This window comes from Talpa occidentalis, unplaced genomic scaffold (genome assembly GCF_014898055.3).
Source record: "Talpa occidentalis isolate TD23 unplaced genomic scaffold, MPIMG_talOcc4v2.1 talOcc4.17, whole genome shotgun sequence".
Classification (NCBI taxonomy): Eukaryota; Metazoa; Chordata; class Mammalia; order Eulipotyphla; family Talpidae; genus Talpa; species Talpa occidentalis.
This window is the reverse complement of record NW_023601754.1, coordinates 52,079,933-52,107,717: the sequence shown is the minus strand read 5'-3', so window position 1 is coordinate 52,107,717 and position 27,785 is coordinate 52,079,933. Positions and strand designations below refer to the sequence as shown.

At 69.8% G+C, this 27,785-nt stretch overlaps 1 protein-coding gene across 2 annotated transcripts; it reads left to right on the top strand.

The window, feature by feature from the left end:
- Positions 1–481: 481 nt before the first annotated feature.
- On the top strand, positions 482–5,847 carry IGF2 (insulin like growth factor 2). 2 transcript variants are annotated; one of them, XM_037517385.2, is made up of 4 exons: positions 482–782; positions 3,083–3,245; positions 4,150–4,298; positions 4,373–5,847. In XM_037517385.2, exons 1-4 carry the CDS (start codon positions 744–746, stop codon positions 4,604–4,606), a joined length of 585 nt encoding a protein of 194 aa, XP_037373282.1. In that variant the 5' UTR covers positions 482–743; the 3' UTR covers positions 4,607–5,847. The 2 variants fall into 2 exon arrangements, with proteins under 2 accessions (XP_037373282.1, XP_037373283.1); XM_037517386.2 differs by lacking the exon at positions 482–782 and adding an exon at positions 1,578–1,648.
- Positions 5,848–27,785: the final 21,938 nt, after the last annotated feature.

Genomic DNA, 27,785 nt, shown 5'->3' with positions numbered 1-27,785 from the left:
CCTGCGGACCCCAGCCGCCTCCTCCGTCTACCTCAGCGCCCGCCCCGCTTCGCCCGAGGAGGCGGTCCCCCCGCAGGCAGTCCGGCTCGCAGGCCGCCGGCGTTGTCACCCCCGCGCCCCCCAGCCCTCCCCCGCGGGCGCGCCGCCCGCCGCGCCCCTCCTCGCTGCGCGCCCCCTCCCCGGCCCGGGCTCGCGACGGCCGAGGGCTCCGTCGGCCCTAACCGAGCAGGGTGCCCGCGCCGGCCGCCTCCGCCCCGCCCCGCCCCGCCGCTGCGCGCCGCCCCGCCCGACGTCGCGCCCTGCCCGCTTCTCGCGCGCCCCGCGCCCTTCCCCGCGCCCTCGCCGCGGCTCCCTCCCGCGCGCCCGCCCGCCGCGGCCCCCGCCCCACGCCCCGGCGCGCGACCCGGGGACCTCGCACGCTTGCGCCCCGCTGCCCCCGCCGCGAGCCGCTCCCGGCCGCGGCCGCCCCGCGCGCCCCTCGGCCCCGCTGCCGCCGCTCGCGCCGCGTCCCTGGTACAACAGCTGACCTCATTTCCCGACACCCTTTCCCCCTAAAAGTACAACATCTGGCCCGCCCCGGCCCCGCAGACAGCCCGTCCTCCCTGAACAGTCAGAAGAGTCCCCCCCAAAACAAGCCATCCCCCCGTTCTGCGCCGTCGCACGATCGGCCCCGCGACGGGCAGAGCGGCGCTGGCAGAGGAGTGTCCGGCAGGAGGGCCCACGCCCGCTGTTCGGTTTGCGACATGCAGCAGGGAGGTGGGCGCAGCTGTGCTGGCTTCCAGGTAAGCGGGCAGGGGGCGCCCCGCCGGGTGGGGGTGTCTGTGGGCGCGAGGGGTGTCTGTGGGCCGAGCGCGCGAGGGCCGGGGTTTGGGGGCGCGCGGGCGCGAGTGCCGTCTGCAGAGGCGACTTCCTGGTCCCGGGGCGCAGGGGGTGCTGCCCGGAGCCTGCGATCTGCGCGCCCTCGCCTCCTCCTGCCCGGGCTGGGGGCGGGGTGCTGCCCCAGGGTGCTGGGTGGCGAGGGGGGCCCTCAGAAACCCACCGTGGTATGTTGGCCTCGCGCCAGCAGGAGCAGGACGGAGGAGAGGGGGTGGGCGGGGCCGGAGAGCGCGAGGGGGGCGGTTGGCAGAGTCCTGCCACATGCCACAGTGGCAGGGGCGCCCCCAAGCTCCCTTTCCCGGTCCCCAGCGCTTTCCGCAAGAAATCTGGGGAGAGGGGCCGCCGGGAGCTTCGGGAGGGCTGGAATGTGCAGCCAGGAGGGCACTGCCCCTTCCCCGTGGGCAGACGGCGGCGTTTCTGCGCGGGGTGGGAGCAGGCCCCTCCCCCCGCCCCTCACCCTGTGCCTAGATGGACGGGGTGGGGGCGCAGGATGAGGCCCCCCTCGCGGCACTTTGCTAGAGGACCGTCCGGGTTGGGGGCGGCAGGAGAGCAGGGGCTGGCTGGAAGGAGGGAGGGGGCGGGAGCAGAGGGGCAGGGGAGTGGTCAGCGGGGAGGGGTGGGGGTAGGGTGGAGCTCGGGCGGGGAGGAGCCGGCTCAGACATAAAAGCAGAGGCACTGACCAGCCAGCGACTGGACATTAGCTTCTCCCGTGAGCGGCCTTCCAGCCTCCTCCTCTCCTCTCCAGTCCAGCCGGCCTCCTGTCCAGCCACAGGTAACCCGCGGCACGCGGGCCCTGCGCCCTCCGGCTCAGCCTGCCCGGCTGCTGGTGGCCTGGGGCCTCAGCCCCTCCGGAGGGACCGCTGCCCGCTGCCTCTCCACAGCCCCCCCCCCCGCCTCTGCGCCCTCACCCCGGCCCCTGCCCTGGCCGCTCCTCACCTGGCGCGCACCTCTGCGTGCTCTGGGCTGGCCTGCCCCACCGCGGCCCGAGCCCCGGTCCCCACGCGGGTGGCCGGCTCGCGGGCCGATGGGGCTGCTGCTCGGCCTTGCTGAGTGCCGGGCCGGCCAAGTTTGTTCTTAGAGTGTGGAACGGGATGGCGTGGGGGCGGGGAGCTGCGGGTCCCGCCGGGCAGGAGGCGGCGAGGAGGGGCATTTTAGAGCCTGCCCCGCCTGGCCACTGTGCCCCGCCGGCAGCAGCAAGCGTCCTCTCGCCCCGCTGTCCGGTCCCAGGCCCCGCAGCAGCCCCGCGGCGCCGGCCGGCCTCAGGCGGAGAGGGGCGCCCAGGGGTGTGGAGCCCGGCAGGCCGTCCGGGCAGCCCCCCAGGCCCAGCTCAGGTGGCATCCCAGCCCCTGGGGCTCACAGGCCGGGCTGTGCTGTCCCTCCAGAGACGGCTGGTACCTGGGCTGCCTGGGTGGGGGGGGCACCCCCTCTGGAGGAGGCAGGGCAGCCTGCCAGGGCTGGGGGAAGCTGAGCCCCCCCCACAGAGCCCCGCCGCCACAGGGACTGCTGAGCCCTCGCGGGCCTGCGGCCACGTGGCCCCTGCCAGGGGGTGTGTCTGAGCGGCCTCTCCCTCCAGGTCAGGGTCCCAGGCCTGGTGTCCAGCGCCCGGGCCACCTGACCTGTCCCCCCAGTGCCCAGGGCGGGGTCCGGTGGCTGGAGAGACTCTGCTGCCCGGGCCCTGCATGCGGGTCAGGCCCAGGGGACTTGGGTGTCACTGAGTGTGTTGGGCTCCCGGGCCCACGGGCGTTGGACTGGGCGGGTCCAGAGAGCGAGGCCCCGGGGGCGTGGGGGGGCTCCCAGGGCACTAACCACTGGCCCCGGCGCTGTTTCTGCTCAGCCACAGACTGGGGGGCGGGAAAGGCAGCGGGTGGGGGAGCTGCGTGGGCAGCAGGAACTCCTGCTGCTTGGGGGGGTGCGGGGGGCAGGCCCTCCTGGCCCCCCTGCTCGGCTGGGCGTGCGGGGGAGGGGGCTGCTCATCTGGAGGCTCGAGCCTGGGTGGGGTCAGCTGCCATCGTGGCCGCGTGGGGGAGTGAGGGGGCCGCTGGCCCCGCCCATGATGTCTCGGGACCCAGGCCCGGGCCAGCGTCCTGGGCGCGGCTGAGCCCCGCACCCCACCTCTGCGGCCCCAGCCCCCACCGGGCGGCCCCTGGGACTGAGGACTGCAGACCCTAGAGGAAGGGCGCGGCCGCTCACCTCCCCTCTCCCGCAGATCCCGATGGGGACCCCGACGAGGAAGCTGGCGCTGGTGCTGCTCTCCTTCTTGGCCCTGGCCTCGTGCTGCTTTGCTGCTCGCCGCCCCAGCGAGACCCTGTGCGGCGGGGAGCTGGTGGACACCCTCCAGTTTGTCTGTGGCGACCGCGGCTTTTACTTCAGTAAGTAGTTGGGGCCGCGGCTCCCGCAGACGGGGGCACGGCCTCAGGACAGGGGTGCAGGGAGGGGCGGGGTGGGCGCAGCCACCATCATGGACTTAAGATTCGGTGGACCTAAGGCCGACAGAAACCAGAGCAGGCCGCTGTGGGGGAGGGCGCTGCCCACCTGAGGTGCAGGACGAGAGACTTGCCCTGGGGACCTGGGGGGGGCTCCACCTGGCTGTCCTGTCTGCCCTGGGGGTGGGGGGACCCAGTGGGAGGGGCCTCCCCCCAGGCCAGGCCTAGCTGGGCGCCCTGCCCAGGCCCACCTGTCCGGCAGCCTCTCCTCCGGCCTCGTCCTCCCCACGGGCCTCAGGGTCCTCACTGGGAGGGGCCCAGCCCCCCAGGGCCAGGCTGGGGGCCGGTGTGGCCTGGGCATGTCAAGAGGGCCACGCCCAGCCCCGCCTCCCGCCTGTGAGGTGGGCACACACTCGGGCACACTCCTGCGCGCCATGCTTCTGGGGCTCCCCTTTCCCTCAGCTGCGCCCCCTCTCCTGCCTTGCTTGGGGGGCCCCGCTTGGTGGGAGGGCGGGAAGGAGGGCCTCTCCTGCCGTTTGGGGGGGCCCCGCGGGGCGCCTGGGGGCGGGGGGAGGGCGGGAGAAGGGAGGCGGGGTTTGTGCCGTCCTCACTCCTCTCCTCCCGTCTTCTCTCTGCCTCCGACTCGCCTGCCGCGGGGCTCGGGCGGGAGGCCGCCCTGGACGTCCAGGGGAGCTGGCCTGGGCTCCGCGGAGGGGGCGCCAGGGGCGGGCGGGGCGCGCGCCCTCCCCGCCGGGTCTCCCTCGGGCACCTGCCCGCACGCCGCGCCGCCCGCCCCCCGTCTGCGGCGCTGGCCGCTGACCGCTGACCACTGACCGCTGACCACTTGCAGGCAGGCCAGCCGGCCGCGTGAGCCGCCGCAGCCGTGGCATCGTGGAGGAGTGTTGCTTCCGCAGCTGCGACCTGGCGCTCCTGGAGACCTACTGCGCCACCCCCGCCAAGTCCGAGAGGGACGTGTCGACCCCTCCGGCCGTGCTCCCGGTAAGCGCCGGCCGGGCAGCGGCGGGGGCGGCCCGGGGCGCCGCCGACCCTGACCCCGGCCGCTCCGCCCACAGGACGACTTCCCCAGATACCCCGTGGGCAAGTTCTTCCAGTATGAGGCCTGGAAGCAGTCGGCCCAGCGCCTCCGCAGGGGCCTGCCTGCGCTGCTGCGCGCCCGTCGTGGCCGCCTGCTCGCCCGGGAGCTGGACGCGCTCAGAGAGGCCCAGCGTCGCCGGCCCCTGACCGCCGCGCCCGCCCCGGAGCCCGCCCACGGGGCCGCCTCGCCCGAGGTGTCCCGCGATCAGTGAGCCAAAGTGACCGCTCGCGCTCCTCCGCCCCTCCCGCCGGGCCGCCCACCAGGCCCACCTCCGCCCTCCCGTGCCGCCCAGCGCCCCCCGCCCCGCCCGACCTCCCCGCGCCGGGCTACCGCCACCGGGCTGCAGACCGCACCGTCCACCGTGCGCCCATTGGCCTCGACCCAAATCGCCCCCAGACTGCAGCCCAAATCAGACAGCCCCTCGGAACTGATTGGCTTTTTAGAAACACCAGAAAAGCTAATTAGCCTCAAAAACACCGAAAAAGTAAGATCGATTGGCTGGAAACACCAAAACCGAATTGGCTTAACGACAATTGGCAAAATAAGATGATTTGGCGCCCCCCCTCCCTTCTCCGCAGGATCTCGGGTCAAATTGGCCTGGACTTGAGTCCCCAAACATCTAGGAGAAGGGCAGGACCCCAATTGGCAGGACACGCATCCCCGCCTCTCAGCCACCTCCCTCCCGGGCCCACGAGACCCGGCGGGGCGCGAAAACCCAGACACGTGCAGGTCTGATTGGCACAGGACCCGCACCCCAAAATCTTACATCTTCACCCCCCAAACAGCCACACACACCTGACACACACGCACCCACACACACACTCACCACACACACTCACATACACAACACACACGCACTCACGCACACACCACACACACACATCACACACACATGCACCCACACACACACTCACACACACCCACACACACACATGCACCCACACACACACACGCACCCACACACACACTCACACACACACCCACACACGCACCCACACACACACTCACACACGCACCCACACACACACTCACGCACCCACACACGCACCCATCCATGCACCCACACACACTCCCCCCCCCCCCCACACACACACGCATGAAAGCCACGGGTGTCGGACGAGACCGCGGAGCCCGCTCCGAGCTCCACCAAGTCCCTGTCCCACTCGAGGTCCCCCCGCCCAGTGCGCCCGCCACCCCTCCCCAGACAGGGAGGCCGCCTACCACCGCGCCCGCGAGGCCCGAGTGTGTCACCTGGAGATGGCTGAGAGGCCGGCGTGTCCTGCCCGGTAGCCCGCCCCCTAGGTGTGCCCCCACAGGAACATCGGGGTCCCCGAGCACACCCAGGGGTCATCTTTGCCAGCCTCCTGGGGCCCCTGCTCAGAGCAGGGGCCCCAGGGGGCCGGCAGGGATGGCGGGGAGTGTGGGAAGTCTGGTGGTTGGAGGGGTGGGTGGGGGCATGGGCCGGGGGCCCTGGGCGGGACGTGCCAGCGAGGGTTGGATGGAGCCTCTGGGAGGAGAAGCCGAGGAGCCGCAGAGCCAAGAACATCATCGGACCCCAAATTCACGTCAATTGTTCTATCTCCCCTCTTTGATTCTCCTGGGGCATTTTTCCTTTTTTTTTTTTCCCTCCTAAGCTTTTTACGCGCTCATATACCAAATTAACGACCCCACCCCGTCACGGCAGCGCCGCGCGCCTGCCCACCCCAATCAGACGTGTGCCTCTGTCCCTGTCGCTTGGGTCAGGTTGAGAGTGGAGCCCCCGGGGCTGTAGCCACAGCGCCCCCGGGGATGAGCGGGCATGGAGAGGGCCGCTGCCCGGCCTGGCCCCCGGACCAGTGGCTGGTCCCGGGGGTTCTGGGGGGCGGAGGGGGGCGCGGGCGGAGGCTCCCCAGGTGTCAGGAGGGTGCTCGGAGGCCACCAGGATGGGGCCCCGGTGGCCGATGCCGCCGGGGGGAAGGGTCACGCTGTGGAGCAGAGGGACCCCATCGGGCTGGAGCAGGTGGCCGCCTTCCGCACACTTGGGGGGTCCTCCCCCCGCCCCTCGGGAACAGCTTGTCCGCCCCTCGGCACCCAGCCTCGCCCCCGGAGCCTGGCTCTGGGGGCGGCTGGGTGAGGTCGGGGAGTCGGGGAGGCCAGGAAGTGTGAGCCCTCGAGCAGGGGAGCTGCCCTGACCAGCGCTGGGCCGCCGGGGCCCGAGGCCACGGTCCGGCAATGCCGGCTCAGCCACCCTCGCGGCGCCCAGGGCTGCGGCGGGGCCCGGGCTGCGGGGAGGTTTACCTCACCCCCACATGTGCCCCCGCGCAGCCCCCCGCACAGCAGCCCCTCGGGCAGTTGCGAGGCCCAGGCTTCCGGGCCCCAGCGGCAGGGCTGGCTTGACACTGGGGGGTGTCCACGCCAGCCCGCCCCACGAGCAGAGGGCCCCTCGGCAGACTCCTGGGGGAGCGAGCCACTCGGACCATTGGAAATGACCAAAGCCCAAATTGTCCCTAGATTGGCCGCGATCCCAAAAGACCCCTCACCCCGAACTGTCCGCCTGCTCAGCCGGACGCCCTCCCCGCGGCGTTGGCTCCGGGGAGGCCCCGGGTCTGCCGACAACGTCCTCTGCCCCAGCAGCAGCTCCCTTGGGTCCCACCACCCGGACCCGGGCCCTGCCTGGCCTCCCGCGCCCTGGCTGTGGCCGCCCACCCGCCTCCTCCATGTGCCCCACGTCTTCATGGGACCCCCTCTTGGGTCCCCTGTGCCATCACCTGGAGACCCCCACGCGCCGAACACCCTTGTCACCCGCCGCTGCCCAGCGCAGCGCCGTGTTCGCCTCAACGCAGCCCTAACGTGCTGAGTTCCTGGCAAGACCCCGGCTGGGGCTTGTCTCTAACCTTTATCGCTCGCAAACCCAATAAAGCATTCAAATTCACCTCGCCGTGTCCTCTGCTCTGTGCTGGGGTGCGGGGGTGGGTCTGGGCTCCTGGGGGGGCAGGCCCCGCACCCTCTGCCCTGTGCCCCTCGGCCTGCGCCCCGCGCAGCGCCCGCGGTAGAGAGACCGAGCCGGGGCCCGGCCATGAGACGCGAGGGCCCGTGGGGGCCGGGCGGGGAGGCTCCCGTGGGTTGGGCGCTGGCTCTCGCCGGGCCTGGGGACACGGCTGGGGACACGGCTGGGCCTCTGGCCTTGGCCTCCAGTAGCCCATGCAGACATGCCCTGCCGGGAAGGGGGTCCCAGCGCCTGCCCTGGGGCTACCCTTGTCCAGCCGCAGTCCTGACCTCTGGCCTCAGGGCCCTGTGTCTGTAACATTCCCATCCTACCCCAGGCCTGGGCCAGCAGGGACCCCACTGTGGGGGCTGTGGGGCAGCCTTCCGCACGTGGGCCCCAGCCCGCGTGGGGGGCACAGGTGTGGGGAGCCCTTGCACCCCAAGTCCGCTCCCCTGCTCCTAGCGCTGGGTGCTGGGCTGTAGCTCGCTGCCCCCCCAGTGAGAACTGGTCTGAGCAGGCCCGGGCGGCCGAGGCGGGTCTCTCTCCGAGATGAGGAGGGCTGGGGGGTCAGGAGGCACAAGTTGGTGGGGGGCTTCCCAGGACCGCCCTGTGCCCAGGAGCCCTGCCCCACCTCCCCGGAGCCAGGGGCTGAGACAGGTGAGGCCAGTGGGTCCCCATGAGACCCCTGACACTTCTGGGGGTGGATGCAGACCCCGCTGGGGACCCGCTGAGACCTGGAGCTTCCGTGCCACCCGCCAGGCAGGACCCGCCGAGCCCTGCAGCCCTGCCCAGTCCTCACCAGGACCCTCGGGTGCGGGGCGCAGGGCCTGTGCCACCAGTGGGCTTGGACCTCATCATCCTAAACCCGCCTCTCCCCAGCCATGCGGGCGTCTCTGCGGCCCAGGCCCCTTCCTCTCCGGGGTCCCGTCAGCACCCTGCGGCCTCTCCGTTCAGGCTGCCCAGCCCACCCCGCCTGTACCCTGTTCCCCTGGACTCCCTGCTTCCCAAGAGCCCCACCAACCCCCCCACCCCGGCAGCCCCTCCCTGACCGGACCCCACAGTGGGCCCCGCTCTGTGTGTCCTGTGTGACGGGGGCACAGCCAGGGGCGCCTGCGGCCAGGAGGGCGCCTGCCGGGGCCTGGGAGAGAGGGGTCCTTGGACGCCCATCTGGGTCTTCCGGCCCCAGGTGTGGCGCAGGCTCTGCGGGGGGTGAGGCCCCGTTCGGCCAGGCCCCGGCCCGAGGTGGGCAGAGCAGTGGCTGCCCAGCACCCCGCAGACCCCCAGTAGGCTCCTAAATTTAGGGCCGGTCCCCTGACCCCTGGGGACAAGCAGAGGTCTCGTGGGGACGAGGAAGGCTGCCCACCCCACGGGCCGGCGGGCGCGTGCACGCTCCCTGGGCCTTGGCACCCCGTCCCGCCGGGCCTGCTCCCTGCACACCCCGGCCCTCACCACCCTGGACACAGAACCGCGCCCGCTCACGCCTCCCGGCCCGCCTGCCCTCATGTGCTGAGCAGAGAGAAGCCGGGCCGAGCGGCCGCTGCCATCCCACAACGGTCTTCACCGGCCTCACCCTCGAGCGGCACAATGACGCCTGAGTCCTGCAGGCCCCGACCGTCACGCCTCGTGGCCACGAGCCCACGCCACAGGCTCCTCTGACCCTCCAGCCCATCCAGGTGGTCGACAAGGCCCGAGATGCCCCCAAACGCCCGGCCCGCAGCGCCAGCCCCAGCCTCGCCCCACCTGCTGCTGTCCCTGCAGGGCTGCCTAAGGCTGCCAGACCGCAGTGTCCTTGCTCTCCTGGGTCCTCAGGCGCCCCCTCCGGTCCTGACACCTGCCCCGTCCCTGGCCACACAGGGTCCCCTCCACGGACAGGGCTCCCCTCCGCCCGCATGCCCCGTGGCGGCTCCACCGAGGGCCCTGGCCGGCGCCAGCACTGCTGCCCGGGGGAGGCCTGGGGAGTCCTCGGCCAGCCCCGGGCTCATCCACCCTCCCTGTCCTTCAAGGGAGACGCCCCACGTGTCCTGAGCCTCCTGGCCTTGGAGCCCTGGCCATCCCTCCCTCGGGCCTCACCGCCTCAACCGCCCCCGGGGTCCCTGGCCAGGCCCTGCCCGGCATGGCGTGCTCAGGTGTGGCCGGCAGGGGCGGGGCCGGCACCACCACCTGCTCCTGGCTCACCTGCCCAGCCCCCGCCCGCCCGCCTGTGGGCGCTGCCCCCGCCACCCCCGCCCGGCCAGCCAGCCAGCCCTCCACGGCCAGAAACCGAGGAGAACATGCCTGTTTATGCCAGCTACGCCGAGCAAAACAGTTTGTGGTTTGTGACCCAAATTTTTTGCCTTTTTTTCAGAACATAACAAAGCTCAAGACAACTCCCTCCCCCCGCCCCCCAGGGCAGACAGAAAGGATCTGTTTACGCTGGCCAGCACGGCCCTCTCCCCAGGCCCCGGCCAGCCGGCCCGCAAAGGGGTGCTGGCCTGGCCCGGGGCCGCCAAAGAGACATGGCGCTGCTGACCAGGAGCACGCGGGGGCCGGGGGTTCCTGGGGTGCCTCTCTGTGGTTGAGTGAACAGGAGACGGGAGAGATGACACCCCTGTTGCTCCCCCAAAAGGAGCCCCTCAGCCCCCTGCAGGCAGATACACAGGTGCCAACCGAGGCCCCTCTGCACGTGCCTGCCCCCTCCGCGCTGTAAGGCCAGGCCCGGGGCCCCGCTCGGCACAGCCACGCCCGCGAGGGTCCCACTCCGAGCAGGTGCAGCCCCGGCCACCCCGTGGGAGTGACCCACCGGGCAGCAGGGCCAGCCGGGCCGAGGTGCCCAGCCAGGAGGACGGCCCGGTCCCGCTCCTGCCCGCCGTGCCCTGGGTGTGGGATGCCCTCTGACTCCTGGGCGTGCCCAGAGCCCTGGCTCAGCCTGGCTCCCTTCTTTACCCCTTCCTCGGCCTTCACCCCCCTGCTCCCCGTCCCGGCATGACCCGTCAGCCCCCTTCTCCCTTGGTCCTGAGCTGGCTCCAGCCCCCCACTCCGGGTCTGGGAACCAGGCCTGTGAAGAAGGAGCCGCAGGGGCTGTGGGTGGGCGATCCCGCAAGTTCCCGCTGAGGGAGGCAGCCTCAGGGAAGCCACCCAGACGGGTACCTCCTGCGGCTCGGGGGCACGCGGGGGTCCTGGACGCGTGGCAGGCAGGGGATCAGCAGGGGCGTCTGGGGAGGACCTGCTGCTCCATGGGAGCCAAGGGGACAGTGGTCAGGGGTAGATGGCGGGGTGGGGCAGCACTCTCGGGACCTGGAACCGAACTTGACCTTGAGGAGCTCTGGGCAGCAGGGAAGGCCTTCCAGGGATAGTGGCCACTCCGGGCCCCTGGGGAGCACTGACCTGACCCCGGGAGGGGCTGGAGCCTGAGGTGAGGGGTGAGCCGGTGGGGGTGGGTGGGGGCAGAACTGGGAGTGGGGCCCAGCATACCACACAAGTGCTCCCCACCCCTCCCCCAGGCCTGCAGTGGGCAGGGCCAGGCTTCCCAGAGGTGGGGGCCGTGGAGACAATCCTGCCCCCCCAACCCCCCTGGCTGGGCATCACATTGGGAGGGAGGGCCTGGCCTGCACCTCTGCTCCCCTCCCTGTCATCCCTGGCCTCCCCTCGATCAGGAGCAGATGTGCCTCTGAGCAGGAATTCTAGCTATTTGGTTAACCAGTCCCTGGCGGGAGCTTCTGATAAGACGATTTGGTTCTCAGCAGATCCTGAGGGAGGAGCGAGGGTTAGCCACGCCCAGCCCGGGCTGCTCCCGCTGGGGTCTGCCCTCTGCCTCTGGCCACTCTGGAAGAAAGTTTTCCAGCACCCCCCCCCTTGCCCCCACAAGAACCGGAGTGTCTGGCAGGTGGGGGGGCGTGGCTGAGGCTGCAGGAATGGCCCCCCCAGTGGAAAGGGGTTCCGGGGAAGGGAGAGGTGGGGAGCCCTGAGGATGACGACCCCCTGTCTGCAGCCCTTTACATCCAGCCTGCCCAGGCTCCCTAGAGGACCTTGTCCAGCAAGACTGGAGAGCCCACAGCCCCCCAGGCCACTGTCCTTTCTGCAGCAAACATTTGTGCCAAGCTGCCGCCTGGCCCCGGCCCTCTCCCCCACCTTGGGTTCCCCAGGCAGCACTGAGAGCGCTTCCTGCCCAGGGGACTTGCAGTGGAACAGCCCTGCCCGGAGCTGGCCACACACCCTGGGGCATTTACTCCGGTGCACCCGCTGCATCCCAGCTCAGCATCTTAATTTGTTCTTGGTGTTAGCTTGTTGGCGCCATCTTCAACTTCTTGGAGGCTCTGTTTGTTCTTTGAGCACCCAAGGACTTGGCTCTTATGTCCCAACGTCTAGACCAGCGCCTGGGGCAGACTCGGGCCTCCAGCGTGTGCTCCCTCAGAGGGCAGATGCATGGGAGGATGAAAGGGTAGCTGTGTAGACGGGCAGGTGGGTGCACAGATGGGTGGGTGGGTGCACATTTGGATGGACGGATGGGTAGATGGACGGGTGGTGGATGGATGGAAGGGTCGGGGGGTGGGTGGACATTTAGATGGACGGATGAATGGGTGGATTGGAGCTGGGGGGTGGATTTTTGGTTGTGTGTACGCATGGGTCTGTGGGTGGACAGAGGCTGGGTATGTGGGTGGGTTCAAGTCAACATTAGGCCAACACATGTCTGTGTTCTTACCCGAGATGGTCCCGGGGATGGTGGAGAGCGAAGGGACTGGTATTTTTTGCAGCTCTGTTCTCACAGGAATTCTACGGGCTGACTTAGATCATAATCTACCCACCTCTTAGAGTGTGTGTATCGCAGGGATTGAGAGAGATCTGTTGATTAAATGAACTTAAAGGCCTTTGTTTAAGTGACCACAGGTCTGGAAATTATCTCCAGAGAAGCTAGAAAATCAGAGCTTGTTGACAGGCAGGTTCCCAACTGCAAGTCCTAGAACCTGCCCTAAAAAAAGGTCCAGGGCCCAGAGGGGTTTATGGGTGGGTTTTTGCTGACACTCGAGGTTACTCCTGCGCAGCACGACATCCCCAGCACAAAGGCCAGACAGACTCCCGGGCATTCTCCGTGTCAGCACGACCCGAGGCTGAGGCCCAGGCGTGTGGGCTCAGGGAGGGGCCACCCCAAGCCAAGCCCACAAGCGACGGTGGACACAAACGCCGTAAATAAAAGAATCAGCAAATTAAATCCAGCAGTGTGTTGAATTAAAATAATAACACTCCATGACCGAGTGGAGTTTATTTCCAGGAATGCAGGGGTGACTCAGCATGAGGAAATCCATTAATACCATCACGTTAGAAGACTGAAGAAGAAATGCCACATGATAACGCCGACGAGTGCCCAGAGCACAGCCACTGACATCCAACAGGCACCGTGATAAGACACGCTTAAGAGCATAAGAATAAGAAGAAACCTGAACACAGAGGACCCCACCCTCCTGCCACTCGGCCATCCAGTCCCCCTGAGGGGACCTCGCTCAGCAACACCAACATTCCAAGCACTTAATTTAAGGGACTTTTTTTCTTTATCTTCCTGGGTGTCCCAGGAGCATGTGCCTTGACGGGCCCCCACCCCCTGCTGAAACTTCTCCTGGTTGCATTTCCTGCATGGAGTGGTAAGCATCTGGGGCGCCAGGCTCCTCCTGATAATGGCCGTAAACCCCAGACAACAAACAGAACTGCCAAGGGCTCCAGAATCTCAGCAAAACTAGGTCATTTGCAGAAGGGCAGTCACCGCACTTCCGGTGTGGGCATCAAAAATCCCAGCAGAAACCTGACTGGAGGAGCAGAAAGATCTTGGGGCAATCGGGGTCGCCAGAGAGCAGGGTGGGGCACCCTGATTTTGAGTGTGAACTCTAAGTGCCTGGTGTGGGGCAGCCTGAATCACCTGTCACCTCAGGCAAGCAGGGTCTGTATGCGGAGCTGAACAAATGAATTTCCTGCTAAGATGGACACATCAGAGCTCTTCAGAGAAATACAACACATCCCAGAGTCTCCACACATGGCGTTCCGGGAGCCCTGCCTGCCCCCTGACATGTGCACAGGAGGGCGGTGGGGCCCTCTCCAGGAAGGGCTGTGTCCTGAGCCCAGGCGCGGCTGAGGGGAGCAGACAGGCCTGGCAATGCTGCTGTACCCGAACCCCTGAACACAAGAGAAACTCACTTGAGTGAATGGAAAGGCAAGAACTTTAGGCAGACAAACAAAATGCGCTAAAAACATCTTAATAAATGTGTAGAACTGAAAAACACAGTTTCCAAAATTAAGAGAAATAAGGCGCCGGAGGCTCCATGAGCCTGAAGATAGGCCAACGTCGTCTCCCCACCAAGAAGAGGGATCTCGGACACAAGCAGAGGCTTGGGGGCTGTGGACGGCGGGAGGACGGCTCACAGAGGGTGAGGCGGCCACGCAGGCCTCTCCAAATTGATTAAAACACCAACGTAGGGAGTCAAGAAGTTCGTCAAACCCAACAGGTGGTCAGTGTCAAGACAATCACGTGTCAGTTCATCAAAGGCAGGTTGAAAGAAACAATAAAAACAAACAAGGGCCTCCCCGGTGGCGCAGCGGTTGAGCGCTGGGTTGCGAAGCTGCCCGTGGCCTCTGCGGCGCCGGTTCGATCCCCGGCTGCTCCCCGGCCACCGGAGGAGGGTCCCGCATGGCGCGCAGACCTCTCCTGCCGCCCGCTGCTCCCCTCAGCAGTGTCCCTCGGTCCTTCTGCCTGCTCTGCTCCCCGCTCTGGCTCTGGTGGATTCTCTCACCCTCCCGCGCTTCTGACTGTACCCAGTGCTTGGATAAAACAAAAGAAAACAAACAAACAAACAAATAAATAAATAAATAAACATGCCTCTATTAAAAAAAAAAGTTTTAAAAAAAAAAAAAAAAGAAACAATAAAAACAAACAAGGGCCTCCCCGGTGGCGCAGCGGTTGGGCGCTGGGCTGTGAAGCTGCCGGCAGCCTCTGCAGCGCCGGCTCCATCCTGGCCGGCCAGCGAGGGTCCCACATGGCGCGCAGACCTCTCCTGCCGCCCGCTGCTCCCCTTAGCAGTGTCCTTCGGTCCTTCTGCCTGCTCTGCTCCCCGCTCTGGCTCTGGTGAATCCTCTCACCCTCCCGTGCGTCTGACTGTGCCCCGGCTCTCGTATAAATAAATAAACCTTTAAAAAACAACAACAAACAAAAGAAGAAAACCCTGAAAGGACTTACTCCTCACAGCTGCTGGGAGCGGCCAGGAGAAGCCACAGACTCCTCGCAAGATGCCCTGGGCCCAGCTGCACTTCCCTCGGAACCGGAACCAGAACCGGAACCGGAACCGGAACTGCCCTGCTCTGCAGCGCCTCCGCCCAGCCTGGGGGCGACCTTGCCCCTGCTCGCCCCCTAGGCCCTCCAGGAACCCCACATGGGACCCCAGCTCAGCTCACCCCATGGGGGCGGGCGGGACACAGGCCCAACATCTGCTCCTGTGCCCACTGGCCCTCGGGCCCCCTCCCCCGGTGCAGCCGGTGGCCCAGCCGCTCTGGTGCCCGGGCCAGGGTCTGGTGTCGGCCCCTCGCCTTCCTCGCGCATAGAGGAGCTGCTGGCTGGCCGGTCTTTCCACTGACCCAGCGGCTTCACCACCCAAGCACCCGTGACGGGGGTGATGGGGCCCCTGGGTGCTCCTGCTCACCTCCTCCGCAGGCGGACGAGGCTGCGAAGAGCAGGCTGGGGGCGGCTGCTTGTGAGTGCGGGGCAGGCGCAGCCAGGGCGTGGGGCCACCCTCGGAGCTCGCTGTCTGGAAAGAAAGACAGACAGACAGAGGGACAAGCAACGCGGCTTTCGCGAGCAGGTCTCATAAGCCCCTGGGGAGACAACAGGTCAGGGAGCGACTCTGACCTGCCTGAGCCCAAGGGTGGGCCTGGGGCCCTGCCAGACCAGCCTCCCGGGCACCCAGACGAGCCTCCTCAGGAGCAGTCTCAGAGGTGCGTCCTCAGGGACTCGGGGTCCCTAGAGCTGACTAGGCCTGGGCACCACGGGGTCCCAGCTGGGAGCTTTGGCCACTGCCAGGGGGCCCGTCCCCTCGCCCGCCCTGCAGCAGGTCAGCCCTGCAGCCCCGTTGGGCCTGGTCTCACTGCGGCTTTGAGTAACGCCTTGGACACATGCCCAGGCCCTCCCCTGGTGTGAAGGGCGAGGAGACCTGCCCTTTGCCGCACTCCCGGCGGGAAGGGGTGTCTGCATGTTCCCCGACCCCAGGGGTGCAGGCTCCCTGACGCCCAGCCTCCCTGTCCAGGCGAGGAGGCGGCCTGAGCGCAGGAGAGCAGGGCAAGCCTAGGGTCACCAGGGTGCCCACCTGGGAGGCTGCTCTGTGCCCCTGCCAGGCCCCCAGCGTCAGGCCCTCAAGCCAGGGCCAGGAAACCCCGCTGGGAACAGGCACGCCGGGCCCCAGTCCTCACGTCTCCCCGGCCTGCGGCGGGCGGGCGGCTCTGATGCCACCGTGAGTAAATGCCCAGGATGCTGGCTGGGCCCTGCCCTCTCTCAGCCCCGAGGCCCAGCCTCCAGGCCAGTGCCCGTGGCTTGCCCCACATAGGCGGCCCCCGCGGGCTGGGCCGGGGGCTGAGGTGCTTGCATCCCGCGGGTGGGGCAGTGTCGCCTGGCCAGGGCCACTTGTGGGCGCAGCTGAATGTCAACCCCTGGCGGAAGGTGCCGGGGTGTCCCCTGGGGGCGTGGCCCCTCCTGGCCTGGTGGCCCCCGCGGAGCGTGGGACCCTGGGACCTCTGGGAGTGGCAGCCCAGGGCCGAGGCCTCTGTGCCCAGGAGGCTCCTGCCCTTGCCAGCCCCGGGGCCCGCACGGCGCGGGACAGGCCTGCGGCACTGCAGGACGTTCATCCCGGAGCCCTGAAGGGGCAGGGCCTCGGGGCGGCCTGGGGCCTCCCCGGAGAAGGCCAGAGCCCCGCCGGTCCCGCGGCGCCAGCCCCAGGTGAGCGGCTGGCGGGAGCCTCGGGCCCGCCGCAGGACGCCAGGAGCAAGTGCCCGGGACCGGTCAGTGGCCGGCACAGGGCCCTCGCTGCAGGTCACCCGGGGGGGACGCGCCAGAGGGGCCGCTGGCCAGCACTGCCCCCGCCCTCCTGGGCAGGCCAGAGCCCCGCGCGGCGCCGCCCCTCTCCCACCGCTGCTCCGGGACTTAATCACCTTGTTTTCGTGGTTTGGGTTTTGCTTTTTAATAAACAAACGGCCGCTTGGCTGTGGGCCCGGCCCCGGCCGCCCCTGCCTGACGGGCGTCCCCCAAGGCCTCTGCCCGGGGCTGCGCTTGTCCCAAACTCCCTGCCCTGAAAGCGAGGCCCGGCCTGGCACCGAGGGCAGCCGGCCGAGGGGAGAGCGCGCGGGACCCCTGGGTGGGCCCTGAGGGCAGCAGCGGGGCTGCCAGCCTCGGGTCGGGCCCCGCCCTGAGGGCCTCAGCTCAGGGGCAGAGAAGGGGGGCGGGGAGGGGTGGGAAAGGGCGGGATGGGTGGGTCTTGGGGCGTCGCGTGGGGGGTGCAGAGGAAGGGGTTGAAGAGCGAGTTCTAAGAGGCCGACCTGTGGGTAGTTTCCGGAGGTTAAGGAGCCACGGGTGGGCGTGAGGAGGACGAGGCCGTCAGGGCCAAGAGGTGGCCCAGGTGTATCCAGGCTCCCACGTGCGGGTTCCTGCTCTGCCCGCCCCGCCCCGCCCCGCCCCTCCCTCCCTCTCTCCCTCCACCACTGCCCACCACGGGCCCTTCGGGGGACTCAGTGGCCGGAGCCCCAGGGCAGCCTCTTGTGGAGCTGGTGGAGGGGTGCAGCGAGGCGGGGTGCCCCAGCAGGGCAGCTTGGAGGAGCCCCCAAGAGACTGTGGGCCCGGGCAGCCGTGAGAGGGACGTGCCCCATCCCCGAGGTGGGCCCCCGAGGGTCTGACGTAGGTGTCAGGACCCCTGGGCGCTCAGGGGCCTGGGCTTGAGCTGAGCCTAGGAGGGGCCTGAGGAGCATCCTGAGGGGGCGGAGGGGGCAGCGAGACCCAGGAGCTGGGCAGCTCGGGTGCTGAGCCGGCAGTGGTGTGAGCCGGGCGGAGGCCAGCACGCCTGCGCTGGCCGCGACGGAGGTCAGGCTGCAGGGCCCGAGGCGGTCGGCGGCTGTTCTGCTCCAGCCGGGATCACCTGTCCCTCGGGTGGCCGCTGGCTGCCAGGGGCCTCTCAGAGCCTTGCCCGGGGGCCCACGGCCCAGCCTCCTGGTCACTGCAGAGCTGACCCCAGGCCACAGAGGAGGGCCGGGCCCGGGGTGCCTGCGGCGGCAAGAAAGGGCTAGTCTGGAGGCCTGACACTGCCCTGGGCACAGAGCTCTGCAGGGAGGGTGCCCGGGGCCGTGGGCCTGGGCCGGGCAGGCCTCCCCGCCGGCCTGCCCACCGCGTGCGGCCGGTTTCTATAGCACCAGCCCGGGACGGGGCTCTGAGGCTCGGGGGCTAATCCCGCTAATCCTAGCAACGACTTGCTCCTGCGGCCTTGGGGCCGGGAGAGGTGAGCGCCCGGGCTCCACACGGGTCCAGCGGGCGCGGGCCAGGATGCCTGAGGAGCACCTGCCCGGGCCCCTCCCCGGGCACTGGGGCTGCCCGGCCTGGAGGCCGTCAGGGTGGCGTCTGCGGCATCAGGCGCACTCCTGGGCATGGTGGAGACTGTGGCTGGGGGCTCTGGGTGGCCAATGTGGTGCTTGCCCCTCACACACTGCCCACTCGTTCACTCACTCACTCGTGCACGGGACAGCCGGGGCGCCATGCCTGGGCCTGCCCAGCCTGGGGGCTGCCGTGTCCTGAGTGGCACAAGGCTGAGCATGGTGGCCTTGGCCATGACTCTGCCTCTAGAGGCCTCCTGGACACCTCACTCTGCCGTCTCCCTGGGTACTGCCGGGCAGCTGACCCCAGTGTCCAGACCCCAACCTGCCGGTGGCTTGGCCTCGGCCACGGCCTGGAGTCCTGGGCCCCTGAGGAGGGCACTCTCTCCCGGGGCCCTGGACGAGGGGCCAGCCAGCGGTCAGCCTGGGCACTGTGGGGGTGGCCCGCTGGCCCTGGGTCTGGCCTGAGTGACCCCCAGCGGACGGCCTGGTTTGAAGAGCCACAGTTGGGGGTCACAGACAAGGCTGCCTCGGTTTACCCTCCCCCAGCGTCGGGAGGCGTCTGCGTCGCTCGCTATTGGTGAGGCCGCCCTCTCCCCGGCAGCGGCGGCCTGTGGGGTGTCGCTGCCCAGGCTGGCCAGGCGAGGGGCCAGGGGAGGGCGGGGCGGCCGGAGAAGAGGATGAGGAGGGGAGCATCGGGCCTGCACACGAGGACTTGAAGAAGGGCACCGGGCAGCAGTGTCCGGCCGGGCCCCGCCCCGGGAGAGGCCCTGTCCATGCAGAGCCCCGGGGCCCAGCCAGCTGCCGCCACCTTCCCACGGCCGAGTGCTGCGCACCCGCGGGCCCCCGTCTTCCCGGCTCCGGCCCCCGCCCTGCCCCCTCGTGCGGCTCGAGGGCCCCCACACCCGTCAGAGGTGGAGGCGGCTTGGGTGGAGCGTGAGGAGGGCAGGGATCCGCCGGGCCCATTGTTTAGAGGAGAAGGAACTGACCTCAGGTCCGGGCGAGGCCTCCCACCCACCGCTTCCTGCCCCCGGCTGCCCGGCAGCTTTGTCCGCCTTATTTGGGATTGGGAAGTGGCGCTGCACGTGTGGCCCTGGGGGCGCGCGGACCGGCTCGTGGGTCAGAGGCCTCGCCCCGCCGCCGCCGCCCAGATGCCCTGCAGGGGGACAGGCGCTGCCCGGCAGTATCCACCCTCCAGCGAGTGTCCTCCGAACCTGCGCCCACCCGCCTGCCCGTCTGCGCGGCAGCTGACCCCACCCCCGCACCCACGTCCACCCCGCAGCCCTCGCTGCCCATCTCCCCTAGGCCCTGCCATCCTCCATCCGTCCCCCATCACACACCCACCACCCGTCCACCCGTCCATCTCCCACCCACTCGCCCGCCACTCCCCACCCCTGGCACACTCGTCCATCACCGGCTCCCTGCTGTCCAGTTACCCAGCCGCACGCTTGTCTTGCGGCCCACCCGCCACCCCCCGCCCTGCCCCATCCTGCCCATCCGTCCACTCACCACCCTCTTCTCCATCGTAGCGTCTTCATCGTTGGAAACAACGGAAGCGTTGCTCTGTCCCCTGCAGCTCCTGCACCCTGAGACCAGGCCCAGCTCGTGGGGCTCCCTGTCAGGGCCCACCGGCAGGAGAGGGTTGGGGCCACCGTCCCACGGGGGCCGGACTGCTGGGCTGCCCTCTCGCATGCACGCTGCCGGTGCCGTCCTCTCCTTCGGCCTGAGCGAGCGCCCACACAGGCCGGACAGCTCTTCGTGCCCCCGCAGAAGCTGCCGGGGCGACTGTCCAGCCAGGACAGAGGGTTGAGGGCAAGGCAAGAGCCCATGGGCGTGCAGTGGACGTACAGGCCCGAGCAGGGAGCCGGGACCCACCGAAGCAGCCATGCAGGGCCTGGGGCCTGCACAGCCCCCCAGGGGGCTCGCACCTGTGCTCCTGCTCTGGCCAGAGAGGCAGAGGCGTGGACACCCGCTGACTGCCCGGTCTTGCCACAGAGACCAGGGCTGTGTCCGCTCAGCAGCCAGACTCCATGGCCCTCTGATGCCCAGAGCCAAGCCCCGTGCAGCCCCCGGGCAGCAGGTGCCAGCCTGGTGGCTGGGAGGGGCAAGGGAGGGTGCAGGCAGAGCCGAGCTCCCAGGGGACCCTGGCTGGCCAAGGTGCAGAGGACAGCTGGAGCCCGAGACCGGGGCTGCTCTGGGAATCGACCCCATGTCTGACCGGGAGGGGAGTCCGGGGCCGGGACCGGACGTCTACCTCTGCCCACCTCATCTCAACACCACGCGCCCATGAGCGTTGTCTGGAGGTACCGGGACTGGCCGGCTACCCGGCCAGCAGTGTCCTGTCCCTGGTGGCTGAGGATGCGGTGGGCTGGCGCAGCTCAGGGCCTGCAGAGCCTGGCCTCCCAGCCACAAGTTTCCCACGAGGCAGTCCGCGGACTTGAGGCCCTCCAAGGTGGGGGTCCCAGCAGGCCCCAGGGCCCTCACTGTCCAGTGTCCCCGCTGCTGGGTCAGTCTGTGCCCCGGGGGGTCAGGGCTTGGAGCGAGGAGACAGTGGCCTGGCCTGAGACAGTGCAGGGCGGGGTCACCAGGACCGTGTGGGGCACGTGGCGGTGGCAGTGGGGGGCCTGTGATCACCAGAGCTGGGCAGGTGGGCAGGGAGGAACGAGGTCCCTGGGTCGGGACCACTAGGCAGCAGGACGGGCATTGTGGGGGTAAGGAGGTGAGGGCTCCAGAAGCAGGGGAGGGCGGGGAGGTGGCCAGGCCTGGCCAGGACCGGGGGTTTCCACCACTGGGCCTTGGGGAGTGGGCCGGCCCTCTGCTTTGGTTTCCCCACCTGCAAGGGCAGCTCCAGGGGCTGCTGTGGGCCGAGGTCCGTGACGTCCGGGCCCGGGGCCACGGGCTGGCGAGGGCCCCACGGCCGAGTGGAAGCGTGGCCAGTGAGAGGCATCTGACACTGGACAGCACTTGGGCGGCACAGGGCGGGTGGGGCAGCTGCACGGGCCCCATGTCAGCACCGCCAGGGACGCCGAGGCTGGAGCTCGCCTGTGGGCAGCAGGAGACTCCGAGGCGGCTCTGCAGCTCCCGACAGGGGCCGCATCGGAGGCAATGAGGAGACACGGGGGCATGGCCTCCAGCCCCCTGGCTGGGGAACCTTGGGGGTCTCCCCTCACACCCTGCCCTGCCAGTAGAGGCCCCTGCCGGACAGAGGCCAGCCGCAGGCGGGGGCCGGGGCAGCTGCAGCGGGCGGGTGGCACGGCGGGCCCAGCTGAGCCTTGTGCAGAACGACAGCGGGACATGAGGGTCAGGCCTGCCAGGCCCTGCTGCCCCCCGCCTGCCCGGCGGGGCCTCCGGAGGGAGCGTGTGCCGTTGTCCCGCCACCAAAGCTGTGCGTAGTGAATTAATTTCCTGACGTAGTAAACATTTCGGAGGCCAAGGTCTTCCCCTTCCCGTGCGGGCGCCAGCCAAGTTCCCGAGCCGCAGCTTGGCCGAGGAGCTGACCTCCTGCGGGTCGCCCAGGCCTGTGGCCACCCCCGCCCGAGACCCCTCGGGGTCCAGCCACGGAGCCAAGATTTGGCTCCTCCTGGGGGCCCAGAGAGGCCAGGGTTGAATCCCAACTTGGTTCTCAGCACCAGGCCCTGGGCCTCCCTAGGAGGGAGAGGCCCCCTGAGTAGCCGCATCCGAGTCACCAGCGGGTGCCAGATACTACCCCAGCGGGGACCCCAGGTACCCCCAAAGTGGGGGCCCTGAGGTCCAGAGAAGGTCACGTGGGGTGGGGAGATCTCTGGGGAGAAGCTGGGGCCATGCGGGGATGCAGCCCGGGGTGCAGGTGGGAGATGCAGGCTTAGGGAGCATAGTCTGGGGGTGCAGGCTTAGAGGGGCAGCCGAGGGGCTGAGGGGCAGCTCTCCAGGCAGACGGGGGAGCCGCGGGAGGCCCGTGTCCACACAACGCTGCTCCAGGCGCTCGAGTCCCAGTGGCCCTCTGATAGGGGGTCCTCTGAGCTCTGACAGCCACGGCTACGTCCAGGGGGGAACTGCTATGACCAAGGTGCCCGCCTTGCCCTGTGGGCCTGAGCCCCATGGACAGACCAGGGACCTGCACCAGGGCCTGTGGGAGCGACGGACAGATGCCGCTGGCTCCTCTGGATCCGCAAAGGACATTGGAGGTGTGGGGGCGTGAGAGGAGACTGAGGCAGAGGGAGGTCAAATGACCACAGGCAGGGACCGTGGGGCTGAACCCTGCGGCCCGCCCCCCAGCCTCCCCTTGCGCCGGGGTGGCCGGCGTGCGCCTGCACCTGTGCCCGGAGCCGCGGGGCCCGGCGTGAGCGGCCGGCAGCGTCCGGCCCCTGTAGTCCCTCCCCACGGCTGTTTTCTTGGGCGTGTTTGGCATTTTTGGCTGCTGAGTCGGGGGGCCGGGGCCGGGGCGGCCGGGGTGGGGGCTGTTTGTGCCCGGCGCCCACCCGGCCGCGCATTCTTGTGGTGTGTCTTTAACTTGGTAAAAATTTGGGAAATTTCTAAATAAAACAAAACAAGGGGAAACATTTTCAAGGATTTCAAAACCGGCGCCGGCGCCTCCCCGTGACTGGGCCCAAGGCCGGTGTGCCCGAGCGCGGGGCTCCCACGTGACACCCGCAGGTGCCCATGCGCCCGGCCTGGGCGTCTCTGAGGCCCTGGGCAGGGGGTGGCCGGGTCAGAGTGGGTGAGGGCCCAGGCCGAGGCCTGCCAGGTGGGGCGTAGGGACCACGGCTGGGCTGGGGCCCTGAGCGTGCTGGACGTGGTCACCCCAGGGTGTCAGGTGCAGGCGTGGGCAGCGCCGTGTGGGGTGAGGACATGCCGAGCCACGGCAGCCTCGGTCCCGGAAGCCTCCCAGGCAGGCTGCTTCCGCACCCAGCAGGGCCCAGCACTCCTCAGGGCCGCAGCCACGGCCCCGGGGCCAGAGGCTGCTCCGAGCTGGCTCCAGCTCTGCTCCAGGCCGGGCCGAGCGAGGGCGCCCAGCTCACCGTGTGCCAGCGCTTCCTGGCGGCCAAGCCTCCAGGGAGGACGCGCCTGCCCGTCAGGCCCCGGTCCTGCTCCCCCACAGCTGCCCAGGCGCGGGGGCCCGGGGCGGCCCTGAAGCGGGACCTGCCGGGGCCCGGGTATCCCCAGGCTCCGCTGCCCCTGAGAGCGGGGGCCCGGCTCAGTCTCAGCCTCGGGTCACGACCACGGGGTTTATTGGCAAAGAGCAAATTGAGAAAAAGGACAACGATCCTCAGCCTGGCCACCATGGCCGCTGGGGTGTCGTGGTGCTGCTGCGGCCGCATGGCGGCCGGGGGCCGTGAGGGGCGCGGCTGGACGAGCCTGCGGTGGCGGCGTGCCTCTCGGGGCTTCTCGCACCCGCGGCCTCTGGGTCCTTTCCTGGCTCTGCTGTCACAGCGGCCAGCAACAGCCTCGCCCTGCTGGGCCTTGCAGGGGGCGGGGCCGGGCCAGACGGATGGATGGAGGCCGGTGGACAGATGGACGGAGGCCGGTGGACAGCGCGTGCCAGTCCCCAGCGCCAGACGAAAGGGCAGACACGAGCGCCACGCACGGGAGCTGGAACACCCGCGTTTCCAGCAGGGCCCAGCCCGGGCCGTCCAGCCGCTGCCGGCCCCGAGGACGATGCGTGTCCAGACCACAGGGGCTCGCGGGCCTTGGCCACGCCAGACGGTCCAAGACTCGAGCCCCGGCAAGAAGCGGGCGCGAGTGAGGGGCCCCGGGCCGGTCAGCCAGAGGGGGGTGGCCTGGCGGGACGGTGCTGCCCGCCCTCACCTCGCGCTCACTGGGTTGGCGCTGGGGCAGCTCGGGCCCCGAGTCCTCTGTGGGTGGAGAGTCAAGGGGCCGGGGCCGTCCACACAGGCCACAAGGGCCTGGGGCGCCCGCGGGGCCGGGACTGGCTCACGAGGGTGAAGCCGCCATCAGCGGGTCGCTGGCACCTGCGAGGCGGTCGGGACGGTCGGAACGGGGGTGCAGCCAGCGGAGGCTGGGGTGTGGGCCGGGGCGTGAGGCTGATCTGGTGAGTGCCTGCCGCGCGGGCGGGAGAGGTCGGCGGTGGTCAGGCTTCAGGGGGACAGCGGCACCTCCCGGCCGGAGCCCCGGCTGCTCCCGCTTGGTGAGAGAGGAGCAGGGAGACCCGGCGCCCTGCCGACCCCACGCTCACAGGGTGCGCTCCCGCACGTGGGAGGGCCCGGAGAGTGGGGCTGGCCCTCGGTTAGTCTTCAGGGTCCTGGGCTGGGGGCGTGTCTGGACATCTCCAGAATAGGAAGGAATCCGGGGCTTCCCTGGGGGCGCAGGGGTTAGTCTCAGCACCACGAAGCTGTCGCAGCCTCTGCAGCACGAGCCCCATCCCCGGCCGGGGAGCGACCCACATGGCGCAGCAGACCCCCCTGTCTCCCCGCTGCTTCCCTCAGCAGTGGATTTCAGTCCGTCTGCCTGTTCTGCTCCCCACTCTGTCTCTGGGGAGTCCTCTCACCCCCGCACCTCTGGCCTGTACCCCAGCTCTTGGATGCATAAATCTTTAAAAAAAAAAAAAAAAGAGTCTGTGTGTTGCTTCCCCCAGTAAAGGAGGGGTGAGGCCAGAGGGTCCGGGCTGCGTTCGGGGGTAGCAGCCCCCCAGAGGGGCTGGGGTGGACAAGGCCACGCCCGGGGCGCTGGGAAGGCAAACCCGGGTGTGTCCGGGTGAGAAGACGCAGGGGCGGATGTGGGAATGGCCCTCGGCCATCAGGGCTGCCCGCCCCCAGCCCGGCACCTGCACCCCGACCTTGAGGCAGGCGCGCTCCTGCTGGGGCCCTGGGGCCCTGAGCAGCTGCCCAGCCCCCTGGGTCCAGGCCAGTGGGGGAAGCGGCATCCAGCGGGCTCTGGGGGGGGCAGCACCACCAAGCCGGCCCGCAGGAGAGGCATGGACTCAACGCCGCCCGCCCCTGCCCGGCGCGACCCGGGCCCAGCAGCTCTGGGTGGGCGCCGGGTGGAGCCGCCGCTGACCATGTCTGAGAAGGGGTTCTCTGGGGTATTTGTGAGAAAACGGACCACAAGGTGGGGGGGGTGCAGTCATATTAGGAGGGGTGTTGTGGTGAGGAGCAGGGTGGGGAGCACGGGTGCACCCCTGCAATAGGACCCTGGTGTTCAAGGGAGGGGGGCCTCGTGGCATGGGGTCCCCAGCAGCTGGGGGGCCTGGGGTGGCATCAGGAGTCAGGGTCAGGCCGGGGCCTGGGGTGTCCTGGTGACCTGTGGGTGGCTGGGCTAGGGTGGAATGGGGGGAGCCTAGGGGCACCCGTGAGCGCCCCCCACTCCTCAGGGTGGGGGGGCTGACAGGTGGGCAAGGGGTGCCGGTCAAGGGTGCAGGAGGGAGGCCGGGGGCCACCATGCAGGGCGGCTGGGCCGGGCCGAGAAGACTGTGCTGCCCGGACCCGGGAGGGCTGGGCCCAGCCTGGGGCTGGAGGCAGGAGGGGCGAGAAGGGCCTCGTGGCCAGCCTCTGGGGAGGGGCCTCTGGGTGGTGGCCTGGGAGGAGCAGGAGTCTGCGCCCGGCCGGGGCATGTGGGCGCAAGGGCTGGGCGGGGGTGACGGTCGCTGGACAGTGGCAGGCCCTCCGGGAGACTCCTGGGGGTGGACGCGGCTCCCGGCGGACGCCATGGCTTCCCGCCGCCCTCAGCCTCCCCACCCGGCGCCCCAGCGCCCGCTCCCCGCCTCTCGCGCCCCCCTGCCTCCCACCGGGGCCTCCTCCCCACCCAGCCCTCCTGGCCTCCCGCCCTGCCCCACCCCACCTCCGGGCTGTTCCCACAAGCCGAGTCCTGTCGGGAGGATTCGCTGATGCGGAGAACTCCCAAGCACCCCACGTGCAAACAAACGGAGACCCTCGGCTGCCCCTCCCGAGCCCGCCCGCCCGGCCCCCGCCCCGCCCCGCAGCCCCGCAGCCCCCGCGGCCCCCACGGCCCCCGCGGCCTGGCAGGTGAGAGCAGGTGTGCCGGCCTCAGTGGCCCCTGCAGCTGGGTGCCAGAGGTGGCCAGTGCCAGGGGCGCCTGGAGCTGCCCCCCGCGGGGTGAAGGCCGCGTTTGCGCAGCCAGGAGCAAAGGCCAGAGAAAAGCAAACGCGCTGAGGCCGCTTTGATCCCTCCTCCCAAGGCCCCTCCGGGGACTGGCCGCGTGGCCGGCAGGGAGCCTGCCCGGCCCGCTCCCCCGCCAGGGCCCGGCCGGCCCGCCACGCGCTGGCCCCTCTGCCGCCTCAGCCCTTGCCCTGCCCCCGCGGCAAGGCCTGGGCACCCAGCAGAGCCCGCGCGGCCAGTCCCAGCACCCACCACGCCCCGAGGAGCGGGCGCTGGGCCCACGAGTGGGAGGCATCCCCCAGAGCCCTCCTGGGGTCCCCGGCTCTGCAGAGCGCAGGCCCGGCCCCCCTCGGTCTGCCAAGCCGAGGCAGCAGACAGGTGAGGCCTGGGCCCAGGCGTGCGGGCAAGGGGCAGCCCTGGCCGGGAGGAGGCCTTGGCGCTCAGGCCCGCGCAGAGCCCGAGGCCAGCTGGACGCTGGGGCCTCCGTGCCCCGACTGTGCCCACCACGGAGGCAGGCGGCAGGCTGAGGCAGGCAGCAGGGGTGCCCCGAAGACCCCCAGTTGGCCTCCCTGCCCAGGCCAGGCCCTTCCAGCTCCCAGCCCTCCTCCGAGCGGGGGGCTCTCCCCTCTGCCTCAGCCCAGCCCCGCTCCTCCGGCCTTCCCACGCTCTCACAGCCTCGGGGCAGCAAGTGCTGGCCCTGGGCGCAGAGCTGGCAGCTCCGGGAGGTGGGTCACCGCGTGGGAAGGCTGCAGGAGGGCAGCCGGGGTGAGGCCGAGCGGCAGCCCGGCAGGGGCATGGGAGTCAGCTGGGCACCGGGCCTGGGCGGGGGCATGGGAGGCACCTCCAGCCCTTGCTCACCAGCCTGCCCTGGCACCCCGGGACCTGGAGAGGGTCTGCAGCCTCAGCCTTGGACACCAGGCAGCCTCCAGGCCCTTGGGGCGCAGGCATCAATGCCCCCAAGCCTGCTCAGGCAGGGCACCCTCTCCCTGCCCCACCCCCCAAACAGTGGGAATGCCCCCACTTCTGGGCTCCCCCAGTCCCTGTACCCCCACCCGGTCCACCATCACCCCTCTCCCCAGGCTGGGCCTCCTCGCAGGCCACCCCAGCCTCCAGGCCGTGGCCATACCTCACTCCCAGCCCCTCCTGGGGCGCTTCCTTCCTGCCCCCAACTCTGCCCCAGGGTCACCCCGGGACCCCACCTAACCCACAGACTGATGGCCCTGCTTGCTGTGGGGTCTCAGCGCTGTGTAGATGGGCCCCGAGGCCCGGGCTGCGGGGAGGAAAGGGCTGCGGGTGGGCGGGGGAGGCAGGGGGGAGGGAGGTGGCCGGAGGCGCGGCTGCGGGCTGGCCTGGTCAGGGAGCGCGGCTGCAGGGCTGCTGGAGGACGGCCTGGGAAAGGGCAGGAGCCGCCATGCTGGGGAGAGAGCTGGGGTCCCCCGTAAACCATCTCTGGCCACAGGCTCCCCGTGGCCAGCTCCTGTCTGAGGGCGGCTGAGATGTTGTTGTCTCCTGCGCCCCCGTGAGGTCAGTGGGTCTCATGACACCCATTTTGGTCACCAAAGTTGGGCTTTTGGGGGTGCGGGTGGGAAGACACCCCACCCCCGGCAACCCCCAAGCTGGCCCCCCCTCTGGCTCTCCTGCCTAGACGGTGCAGGGGCTGGGGGGTCTTCCTAGGGAGACCCCAGGCCCCTCGACCCTGCAGGTGGTGGCCCCCTGGCTCCAGGCCCTCCTGCCAGCTTCTCAGCCCAAGGGCGCCGGGCCTGCTGGGCGCACCCCAACCCTGCCGCGGGCTAGGT

Bases quoted from the DNA above. Each gene is read 5' to 3' on its own strand.
- IGF2 (XM_037517385.2), top strand. From the start codon at position 744: ATGCAGCAGGGAGGTGGGCGCAGCTGTGCTGGCTTCCAG. The intron at 783-3,082 runs GTAAGCGGGCAG...CCTCTCCCGCAG, and splicing joins GCAGCTGTGCTGGCTTCCAG to ATCCCGATGGGGACCCCGAC. The intron at 4,299-4,372 runs GTAAGCGCCGGC...CTCCGCCCACAG, and splicing joins CCCCTCCGGCCGTGCTCCCG to GACGACTTCCCCAGATACCC.